Source organism: Plecotus auritus (assembly GCF_963455305.1).
Source record: "Plecotus auritus genome assembly, chromosome: 1".
In the NCBI taxonomy this organism is placed as follows: Eukaryota; Metazoa; Chordata; class Mammalia; order Chiroptera; family Vespertilionidae; genus Plecotus; species Plecotus auritus.
The window spans coordinates 147,208,889-147,221,118 of NC_137770.1; the positions used below are offsets into that span (position 1 = coordinate 147,208,889).

General features: G+C 40.2%; 1 protein-coding gene across 15 annotated transcripts in view; it reads right to left on the reverse strand.

The window, feature by feature from the left end:
* Positions 1-12,230, reverse strand: part of CACNB2 (calcium voltage-gated channel auxiliary subunit beta 2) — a gene marked incomplete at its 5' end in the record, with an annotated part of 387,111 nt that overhangs the window by 21,695 nt on the left and 353,186 nt on the right. For 7 of the 15 annotated variants that reach the window (XM_080640718.1, XM_080640725.1, XM_080640729.1 and 4 more), the window contains 3 exons: positions 3,343-3,401; positions 3,878-3,958; positions 7,505-7,638. In XM_080640718.1, the coding sequence (XP_080496844.1) occupies positions 3,343-3,401; positions 3,878-3,958; positions 7,505-7,638 (274 nt within the window). Of the gene's footprint in view, positions 1-3,342; positions 3,402-3,877; positions 3,959-6,819; positions 6,882-7,340; positions 7,361-7,504; positions 7,639-12,230 lie in introns of all 15 variants that reach the window. The other 8 variants (XM_080640726.1, XM_080640730.1, XM_080640732.1 and 5 more) reach the window with 3 other exon arrangements.

The window sequence follows — 12,230 nt, forward strand, 5'->3', positions numbered from 1 at the left end:
ATGCTCACTTTAGTGAAGTGTCTATTTATTAGGTCCTTTGCCCATTTTTGTTTATTTTATCTTTTAACATGACAATTCATTCAAAGTTGAACTTGAAGGTAACCATGGAAGCTAGTGTGACATAAAAGGCAAGTCAGTGACAACACCTTCAAGTCCTCAGGTGCCAACATCCATCCTCCTGCCTGCAAGGACGCCCCCCACACACCCAGGGACCCACACAAGGGGCAGGGAATTGTGCAATAACACAAACATTTTGTTAAAAAGAAAATGGAATGGCCATCTGCCTAGGACAGCTTCTATGTCGATATAATGTAGTTGAAGCCAGAATTGTCCCCAGTGACCCTCGTCTCGGCTGCTTGTCAGCATGACTCCAAGGAGTGCGGACACTGCCTGTACATGAGTGAAGGCCCGTGATGGTCAAGGCTGAGGTCAAAGGTACCTTTGCCCATTTTTTAATTGGATTGTTTATCTTACTTTTCTTAAATTGCATGAGTTCTTATGTATTTTGGATAAATTTAGTTTATTTAATAGATAATTCATGAGTAATTTACTTTTTCCCGATGCTTCTGCTGACTTTCCACCCTCTGTTCTTATCTTGGCTTGCCAAAAGCAAAGACATTTAATGATTCAGATACTCTGAAGGCCTTGCCATGAGTAAAAAAAAAAAAAAAATTAGTTAAAATTTCTGTGGCTTTTTGCCTTCTGCCTTATAGACTCTATTACTTCCTTGGAGGATCTTTCATTGTGGTCACAGGCCTAGAAAGTTGAACTCCAGCTCTATGAGTCAACATGAGCCAAGGCGGGTCCATTAATAAAGCCATATGGAAATTACTTCTGGCCAGAAACAAAAAGATTGATACAACATGCAGATATTTTGTTTATGCATTTCTTAAAAGAAACCAGTCTGAATGGCTGATACTTTATAACACGGGTCCAAGATACACCCTATGGCTGGAATCTATCTTCCAAATTAAAAATGCATTCAGGTTTAAACCAAAGTGGGAAGTCAGGAAATTCCATCTCGTTTCCCCATCTTTGGCATTTCGGAAAGGGCAGCAGGTTACCTCCGTCACGGAGAGCGTGGTGCCTCCTCTAGCAGAATTTTCTGGGTGTGCACGCTTATGGGACAGTTCCAAATTGTGATAAATGACAGAGCCAAGAATAAAGAAGTGAAAGCTAAATGGCCCAATTAGAGGTATGCCTTTTATACTTGGCCTGAGAGCCTGGGACCAAGCCAAAGGCCCAAGGATGAAGCTGTGTTTCCTGGCACAAAATAAAATATATTTCATAAAGCAATGGAAAACAAAAATGTCTAATTAGGAGCATTTGGTTAGGTAGACTTTGATCATAAAGTCTTTTTATACCTTGAACTGTGTTTTCCTTTTCTGTCTCTTTCAGTCCTTTGCTTGATTACTAACCACACTTGTCTTCCTATAAAAGTTTCTCCCTCTGTCCTTGCCTCCCCTTCCAAAAGTCAATATAAATTAGAAATGGCTGCAGAAGCAGGAGTAGTCAGGGAGAAAGTACTATATTAAGAAATCTAAAAGAACACTGAAACCTACAGATTCCATCTATTGTACCTGTATTGTTAGGATAGAAGAAGAAAAGGAATGTGGAGAAGAGGCAGCACATTTACCTTGGTAACAATGCAGAAATACTCACCAGCCCTGTATTTTGAAGTTTCCATTTTAGACTCCTACCAGAAGCTGGCTTAACCTTTACTATGGTGCCCACTGGTTATCTGATTCAAGGCTGCCTTTCAATAGACTGTAAGGTCCTATCTGCTTTTCTCCTCATAATGCCTGGCACAGAGAATATGCTCAATAAGGATTTATACAAGCAAATTGAGGGGAGAGAAGAGGCGAGGAAAAGGAGTAAGTCCAAGATGACTAACATGATACAGGAGACATGGCCCCGGCCTTGTTACCAGTCACTCTCTGCCTACACTTGACTTGAGGAATGTTAAGTAACTTGCCTCTCAGATATGCTGTGTCACATCTTGATGTTGTCATACATTTTACACCCTCTGGTGGACATGCCCCTTCTCTTCCTAATTCACTTGGTGGTGAAATCATAGGTTCCATTTAAAAACCCTTCCTGGATGTTGACATCCCTAAATCAGTGTTAATCCTTTTTCTGTTTATGCTTCCTGTACCTTGGACACACATCCGCTGAGGTGTCTTTTCATTTACTTTATATTTTACTGCTTGAGGTTTTAATTTATGGTTTACACATGGGCTCCTTGTAGGCAAAGACAGTGAGAGGCTTCAACATCTCTGCATTTTTTCAGCCCTGGCTGGTTAGCTCAGTTGGTTAGAGCATCATCCCAATACACCAATGTTGCAGTTTCAATCCCTGGTCAGGGCACATACAGGAATCAACCAATAATGAGAAAGTGTGTGTGTGTGTGTGTGTGTGTGTGTGTGTGTGTGTGTGTGTGCACGCGCGCGCAGGAGGGGGGGTGGGCGCGTTTCAAGAGACCAAACAAAGAGTTTAAAAGAAGATGTGTGTTCCACCATGTCAATTAAGAGGAGGACTGCAGATTCAGTCGGGAATTAGCCTTGTGAGGGTCACTGACATGACTAGTTTTGGTTGAGTGATGGACACATAACTTGTTCGAGGAGTTTTGTTATAAAGAAAAGGAGAAAAATGAGACAGCTAGAGGGAAAATGAGATCAACTTTTTTGTTGAAGGAACAAATAACTACATTGTATATGCTTATGATATTGAGGAGAGAGGAAAGGGTTGTTATGGCTGTTGGGGTGGGGATAGGGGATGGGGCCTAGCATCCAAGTTGGTGGGTTTGACCACTGTTAATAGTAATAAGAGAAAAGCAGAGTACACAGGCAAAAATGCAAGTGGGAATATGTGTGGTGATGGGAACTCTTGGAAGTTCTCTGTCTCTATTTTCTCAACGAAATAGGAAGCAAATTCATGGGGACAGCGAGATGATGAGGGGATGTTAGAGGTTTGAGGCGAGAGGAGATGGCATGAACGTTAGAAGAGTAGAAAAGTAAATGGAAGAGGGATATTTAGCATGACTCTGGGCAGCGATGATGGCCAGCTGACCATGAATTTGGGGAGAGACTACTCAGAAAGCATTTGGCCAAGTTCAGCCTCTGGATGTGTAGGTGCAGGAACAGTAAGATGGATTATCCAGGTTTGAGGATGTGCCGAGCAAATATGACAAATATTTATGGCATCAGATTGAACTGGACGAACTTATTTCCTGTCACCCCATAGACTTCAGAGGGTAGTTCTCTTGGAATCACATGCCTGTCCCCCCAGGTTTTGTCATTTTCAAGACAAAACCCACAATACCCAGGATTCTGAAATACTCACCGCCCTTCAAATCTGTGTTTTAAAAAATCAAACAATGCTTTTTGCATCATATCTGTGACCTGCAATTGAGGAAGCAGTAAGTTAGGAGACAATAAAAATATTACTATTACAATAAAATGATTTTACTCTTCTTAAGAATGTCTGAAAACCCAGGCTTCCCATTTGGAAAAAGTAGCATGTGAGGTCAAATGTTTCTGTTCTGAGTTCTGATCCAATGACAATTCAAAAGTCAAAGTTCCCTGAATTTATCCTAATGTTTTAATGACAATACATGACACCACAGTGGTTCCAGTCACTCTCCATCTGATGCTGGTTCCCTCAGGCTGAGTAAGCTGTTGCTAGCAGAAATCTCCAGAGCAACAGCCAAGAAAATAAAACAGGACACAACAGGAAGCAATGTATACCAGAGCTTGAAGAACACCATGCTTTGTGGTAGCTCTTTAAGTTCTAAATTCAAGAGTCAGGAGAGGGAGGTGGGGCCACAAAGCAGTTCAGCACACGAAGGTCAGATGTGCTCCAGACAGCAGCTACCTACCTCGTACCCCTTCAGGGAAGGGCCCACCAAGACCACGGGGCGCATGGAGGGTACCACATCATAGGGAGGCGTGTGCTCTGTCTGCAGAGAGAGGAGAGGACGTCAGATGGTTAACAGGCAGGGGGAAGGTAAGTATTTTACGTAAAACCTGTTCTTTCCAAACTCTGTAATACGAGGCAGTGGCTTTCCAGACATTTCATTTTTTAAATTATTTTACTAATTCGCCTCTTTTCTAAATAAACCCCATCAAAGACTGGTGGGTTTATTTTCCTAAAGTTTTCCGGTTATTGAATTGTCTACATTTTTTCTCTCTCCTTAAGAAATGCTACTAACAGATGAGTTCCTAAAGCAGAAGGTGCTGCTTTTGAATGAGAACTAGTTGGTAGAACAGATAGAAACATGCCTCATGCAGAATAGGTGCTTTAGGCTTGACTGGAAGTTAAGATTGCTTTTCAGATGCACTGGAGTTTTCTGAAGAGCCACATTTGCAGACCTAACATGGTTAAGTACAGAGAAAAGAAAGGTTTCATTACCTTTGGGTCTTAGGTGTTTGTCTTACCTGGATAAAACCTAACTTCAAAACACTGTAACTCATTACCAAATACTTGAAAAATCCCATTTTACTGTAAGCGTTTAACTTAGCAGGTATGCTTGTTTCAGTAAACAGTAATTTGGATTCCTATCCACAGCTTAGTGGCTGATATTGCTGGATTTTTGGTTTCTAAAAAAAAGGTTTATGTGTCTCGGAGGAAAGGTGGACAATGTGTGATAACCGAGCCTGCTTCCAAGGCCTCAAAAAGTTCATCATTCACTTGCATCTCTAACATGCTTCTCAGGAGCACCGAGTAGTGTTTCTATTACATAACTAATCCATGGCTTCCCTCAGGGGGAGGAGCTAAATTTCGTAGCAATTTCTAAAACTTTCAAACCTTTTCAGCTTAACTGCTTAAAATAATCAAAATCAAAATTTTTCAAAACATTAGGTAACCACTAATTTGTTTGATTATATCAAAAATAGCTATTTTGATAGTAAAAATGTCACACACTGATTCCAAAAATGACATCTTTTAATGCAAAAGAGAGATATGGCTGTAGAACTGAAGTAAACAAATCACTGTGACATGAATCTTTCTGCATTAAAGAGCATCTGAAAAAAATATTTTAAGAATTTCTTTTAGTCACACAGACCAACAGAAAAATATTCTTTTAACTATTTTAAGAATTTGATAAAGTGATGTGCAAATGTGAATATAATTTTTGCCATCAGCCTGTTGCTCCAGAACATCTTATTGCTGCTTAAAATTGCTCATTGCAAACTTTCTGAATTTGATCAAATTTAACTTAAGAGGGAAATTAAAAACCATTTCAAATTCTAAAACTTTCAGCTGAGATTTCGCTAATGCCATAGGTAAATATACTCAAAAGGGGAGGAAATATTACTGTGATTGTGCTGTTAAATTTTACTGCTTAAAATTTTGCCTAGTATTCAAGATTAATTTTAAAAGCCATAATAAAGGTAGAATACATTTTTAAACAGAAATAAAACAAGACAAACATAATACAGTGACAGCACAAATGCCACACAAGCACCACTCTAAAAGCAGCCTAAAACACGGAGAACACTCTCATCATTGACTCTCAGGCTGTTTCCTGTTTTTGAACTCTGCACTCTAAGTTGACCACATAATCAATAACATAAGAAGAATGAATACCAGTGCCGAAGGCATCATAAGCATATTTGTTAAATTATTACAGTTATATCACCTGGGATCATTCTGAAAATGTTTAGAAGCCAAGTCTTTATAACTATGAAGAATGAGAATTCCTTTTCCACCAGTGTAATTAGGAATAAAAATTGCATACATTGTAGTAACAGCTACTAAGAAATTTTATTTCAAGTCATTAAGTATTAAGCGGCCCATTATTTGATAGGTCTTTGTTTCCTTCAATCTGTGACTGCCAGCTAGCAAAGGGTTACCCAATGCTGGCAATCAATCAGCTTCTCAATCAATAAGGTAGCTACAGAAATTACCTTATTTGATGGAATATTGGTACTTGGTGATCATGACATCATCATTTTTACCTACCCTTTCCTGCTGCTCACCTTATGTTGTTCAAATTCTTCAGTGGAAAAATTGTGATAAGCATTTTTAAAGTTTTGGAATTTCAGAGTAAGGAAAGCTCAAAAATCTTATCTGGACTACCATGGTTTTAGTTCATGTCACTGTTCGTTAAAGCCCAGAGCAGCTCAGCAACGTTGAATCTCTAGGATTTTGCACTGTCTGTCACCTTTGCTATGACAAGAAGATAGGACCACAAGAGATGGGCTGGGGCTTCTGTGTTAACACAAAAAAAATACAGGTGTTTTAATTTTAGCCTGGAGTGCTTAGGTCTTAACATGACCATAATTTATTTAAAAAACAACAACTTCACAGTTCAGTATCTGACACCTCATTGATGAGTTTAGAGTTCCGCCACAGAACAAAATACTTGTGTGCAGAGGAAAAGCGTTCAGGACGTGGAGAGTGCAGAGCAGAGTAGGTCTTCCTCAACATCTGTGTGTCATGATGTACGGTGGTTGTGTAGGACATGGTGACATTAGGAAGTATGACTATAGACAGCAGAGTAGGCTGCGGAAAGTGGTGTACAAAAGAAGGGAAGGAATGGAAATGGCTGGGGAGACCTCCTTAAAAAATAGCACTTTGAAGCTACAAAATGTGCTGAAAGGAACCAGACTTTGTCTGGAGTAAAGAGCTCAGGGCTTCCTAGTTTTCGGTCAGGGGATGAGGAGCATCACCGTGTAGTATCTTGGCTGGCCAGTGGCAAAGGTTCTGAGCATGGCCACTGCCCCACTGTCCAACAGGTGAGATGCTGAAATCAGACCGATGGAGGAGGCACGAACATCGGGAGAATATTTATATATGACAATAGGAAAAACTCACAGTAAACCGCCAAAACAAGCCTGCAGTTTTCCACTGGTCTTGTTCATCTGCAGATTTTGCACCTAATGGATTAGAAGTTTAAATACTGACTAAATTAAGACTTGAATCATTTTTTTTTTTAGTACAAGCTATGTATCTGGATATCATAAATCAGAATCTAATATTGGTTTTAAAATGCTTGATTATAAGTTAAATTGAGAAAAAAGAAAGAGACAAAGACAGACAGAATAAGCATGCACAAGAGAGGTGCATCCAATAGTGTTGTCAGTGTTGGACATCCTTAAATGTGTAAACAAGTCCCTTTGGTGGTAGATATTATTCCATCAAAAAGGATAAGTGCTGTAATGGTGCTTTCACAGGGCACTCACTGAATTTAGTCGGTTTGCAATGCACGGACTCAATTAGCTGTTTGGTAGGCTCTTTTCTCCGGACAGAAATAATTGTATTTCATACGACTGCGGGATTGAATGCTAATGATGCCAGTGGCAGGATAAACACAGCTTATGTCAATGTAGACTTACCGATTTCTGCTTCTGCTTAGCTACAGCAGCATGGAAAAGAAACAAAGAATAACAGAGCATGCATGTTATTGGCTTATCAAAGGACGCAGACAGTCAACAGGACTAGAATGTGACGCAGTGCAGTTGAGCAGGCGGACAGATGGGAGCTTGGAAGTTAATGTTACCTTCTTAAAGAAGGGCATTCTTTTCTCTTTGGAGTGGGGTGACGTTACACTGTTTGCACTGGGTTTAGGGGAGCGGTGGTTTGCTGGAATATCATTTTCTTCTGCATCTAAGCCAGTAGCATCTATGTCTATAGCTATATACAGACAAACAATTCAAAAATCATCAGGTAGACAGGAGAGGAAAAAGAGGTTATAAAAAATAATATGAGAGCAAATAAAATTAACCTTAGTAAAAGATCTATAATGAGTGCTCAGCACAGTAAACAAAGTAAAATTTAAAGGCAAAGCACATTAAGAATACAATGTATTTAACTCTAACAAAACTGAAAGTGGCCCTCATCATATCTATTTGCTTTATCAGCTTTACCCTAGAGTTCAAAAAATGTTTTCAGAAAGACATTTTTACTTTGTAGTTTCAAACATAATATTGATATTTTCCATAGCAATGTATGTAAGTATGGCACAGAACCCTTCACTTCTTACAGTATCTTCAACCAGCGTGTAAGCAATAAGCAACTCCACCGGGAACCTTTATCACAATGTGCTTCAGATTCCTCCTTTTGCTTGGTTTTGTGTGAAAACCAGGTGATGTGAAAAGGTTCACTCAAATTGCAACAGCTATTTAAAGGAAAGACAGAATAGAAAAATACTAAATTCAGACCACACAAAGAAGTCATACACAAGGGAAATGGCTCAGGGAAGGTTCCAGAAAGGGCAGGATTAAAATGATTTCAAGACGATACGTGCCCCTGATTGAAGGGCGGGCATGACTGACAGCTGCTTGGGAAACGCTGGGTCCAGCGATCTCCAAAGGGGCACAAGGAGGCTTCCAGTGGTTTCTGTAAAGCTACGGGGTTCGATGCAAGGCACAGGGTGGAAGGGCACACAGACCCAAGAGAATATGCCTTCACTTTTAAAAACCTTCCACCCTGAAAAGATATCACTTCAAAATCAGTGCTAAATAATAATAAAAAAGGCCCATCATGTCATCTTGACGTTTATAAAATGCTTCCCTGTGCAATCTCTAGAGAATTTTATTGGCTGGAAAGGATTTTAAAGATCATCTTCAGTCCTCTTATTTTTTTAAAAATATATTTTATTGATTTTTTACAGAAAGGAAGGGAGAGGGTAGAGATTTAGAAACATCGACAGGAGAGAAACATGGATCAGCTGCCTCCTGCACACCCCCTACTGGGTATGTGCCCGCAACCAAGGTACATGCCCTTGACTGGAATAGAACCTGGGACCCTTGAGTCCGCAGGCCGACGCTCTATCCACTGAGCCAAACCGGTCAGGGCAGTCCTCTTATTTTTAAGTTTTAAAAGATAAACTCTTAAAGAGTTTAAGGAACTTGTTCTTGGCAAACACTCAGCAGACCCAGGACCCAGAGCTTAGCTCTGCCTCAGGGGTCCCTTCCTGCCCTGCACACTGGTGCTGCTTCAGGTGAGGCCCTTCGCACAGCCTGCGGGGGGTGGGGGGCGCTTCCCTTTCCCCCTGCTCCCTGGGGTGGGGGTGGGGGGGCGCGTCCCCAGTGTCAGGACCAGGAGATATCACGAGGTTGAGCTAGAAAATTGATCTGTGGTTTAGATGGGGTCAAGTAGAAAATCTACTCACCCTGGAAAGCATCAGAGCACCCCATGACACGTTACCTCTAACAGAAACCACAGTGCATTCAGATTTAAGGAGCAAATTACCCCCTTGAAATAACAGACGGCTCGGTGCTGCAAAGCCACTAACTACCCTTCCCTGTGACACACAAGCTGAATTAGTGCTCGCGACAGCCACTCTAACCTTTCAAAGGACGGGGAGCATCTGACAGGTGTCACGTTATTTTTCAATGTTGAAATTATTGTGGATATTAGATTACTCAGCCTTTTGAAAACCAGGAGCTCTTATCTGTTCCTTTTCATTTGTGTCAAAAGCCTGTGATGACGTGTAAAACCTGGCATTGACTGTTCGGTATTGCAAATACCAGCTATTGCTGGCAGAAAGCCGAGGTGTGAGGTGTGATTCTCCAGTGAAAGTCATAATGGACTGAGTTAATTCCAGGAATTTAGTTAGAATTACCAATAAACACATCTTTCTCTTTGTCACGCATACATATTAATGAACGAAATGGTTCAGCACGTAGTGTGCAATGGAAACATAGAACAGGCCCAGGGGTTTGGTCGATGCTGATCCTATGTTTTGCCTTGAATCCCATCTTAGTAAGCATGTCATTGTTGTCTCCCTGGATATGATGGAGAGGATCTAGGCCACTTTTTCACTATTCCTATACCATGTCTTAACCATCATCAGATAAGTTTCCCTTCTGGTGGTAAATTCCTATATACTTTTACCTTTCTCACCTTCTGTTGGGGTTATAAAGTTCACCTTAACGGGCCAGTACCCCCTGAGAGTACCCTCCTGAAACTGAGATCTGCTTGCATGTCAGAGATGACAGGGCCCTGGGACAGCAAAATCCAGGAACTGGATTTTATTATTTATCTATTAATTCTACCTGCTGTGATCAGCAGATGAATTTTTTTTTTTTAAGGAGGAGTGGAAATATGTTTAGCTGTGACATTGCCCAGTTGCTGGCTACCCACACACACAGCCTGAGCCAAGTTTTAAATTTACCGGTATTTGGTCACAAGGACTCGAAACCCCAAGTTGAAAACGTTTCAGTTTACTAGTTCTGACTTCTAGCTCACTTAAATTGAAAGGCATCTGGACTCATTCTGAAACACAGAGAATTCTAAAACAGATGGCCACTTTTAAAACACATTAAAGAAGTGTACTAAGACTTAAGAAGCATGTTTAATTCTTTTCAGAGTTCTATAAACTTTATTCGACTTGATGGTTCTCCTTATACTGAGAAACGTTACCCCTTTTAAATTTCATACTTATATTTGCATACCTTATCGAATATTGGTATTTACTTGTGAAAAACTGCTTCCATAAATTTGAAATTAGTTTCTTTTATTCTTCCTCACTAGCATGCTTTTATTTTGTTTTTGTTTTTTAGAGAGAGAGCCTTGGGACTTTTTTTGAGATTTAGGATTTAGTTGAATCTTGCACACTTGGGTCAACTTGAGTGGCATATGGGAGTAACACGGATGTATACATCCATGCAGTTGAGGGTATGCACTGTGCCACTTCCCAGATGTGAAGTGGAAATATTTCCTTTCCCAAAGCCTTCAGAACCTCCAAACACATTTAGTTTAGGCAGATGCTTATATTCTTTGGTCCAGTCATGGGTGAGGAGAATTGTAGATCGGGCCTCTGGGAAACCGAGATAATATCACCACTGCAGGCCAACCCACATTTGATTGCTTAGGCAGCTTTCCCTCGAGGTGGATGGGGGACCTTCTATGTAGAATTTTCAGAAGTTTTATTCTAGACAAGTTGGGTTATTGATACAAAAATTATAGCAGGTTTCTGACATGCCTACAGTAAATTTTGTAGTTGGTTAATGAAGTATTTTATACTCCTGGTATTCAGAAAAGTTATTCCAAAGTCCTGTATTTGTAGAAAACTTGGGTGAATTTTTAAATCACTTCTTCACTGAACTTTATTTTTAGTACTGACAAAAATGACATGTAATTTTACAAAGACTACAAACTTATGCTTCAAAATGCACCTGCTCTCATCTGGCCACGAGGATGAGAAGCCACAGCATGTTAGCGGGAAGAGAAGAGCCTCCCCGGTCTAGGGAAGGGGGCTAGCACTGCGGGGGCCGAGGGGGAGGATGCTGCTTTATCACAAAGTGATGGAGCATTTCCCTAACCCAGGGGCCGCGTTTCTACCTGTGAGATCTTACAGCCTTAAAAGTACACAGGAAGCACACAAAGTTTACACTGTAATCCCTACAACCTCACACGTTTGAGAAGGTCAGATAGGCTTCCTTTCTCCTGTGCCTTCAGGAAAATCTACTCCCCAATGGGAAGGAAAGACATAAGCCCCACATAATACCTTTAAAAAGCTTCAATTTTCCTTCCAAACATACTATTTTACTCAATTCTGAGCAACTTAGGATTGCTCTAAATTGTAAGTACATGGTTTTTGAAATCAATATGAATCCTGCAATGACTTATTTCTTACTGTGTTCAGGTCTTGCTCATGTAAAAGGTCTTACAGTTTTTACTAAGAAGCCTTTGATTGGTCTCTAAAAGCCACCACCATCTGAAATGGGTATGATGATTACTCATAGGGGAGTCCTGTTAAGACACAGCAGTAACAATGCAACGAGTTCCTGAACTTCATGATGTGCAGTTCTCTGTGTTTGACCTCCTCTTGGCTTCCTAGAAATCAGATATGGAATCATTTTGCTCAAATGATCAGCCAGCCAAGCCTTATACTCTTACGGCGACTCTCAATTGCCTCTCTTAGCAAACTAAGACTCTGATCCTGGGCTTTCATGCAATTTGACCAATTAGTCTCCTATTTCTGCGGAATCCCAAGTTCTCCACAGAATGGTAGAGCTGCCACATTTAGCAAATAAAAATTCAATTAAGTTTGAATTTCAGGTAACAAATAATTTTTTAGTATAAGTAAATCTCATGTAATATTTACTTATACTAAAAAATTATTTATTGTTTACCTGAAATTCAACGTTAACTGTGTGTCCTTTATTTTATCCAGCAACCCTAAGCATGAATCCACCACTTTATAGAATAAAAAACACAACAACACACAGAAGCCACTCTTCCTACAAGAATTTTTATCCTTTTTTGATACTTCTATA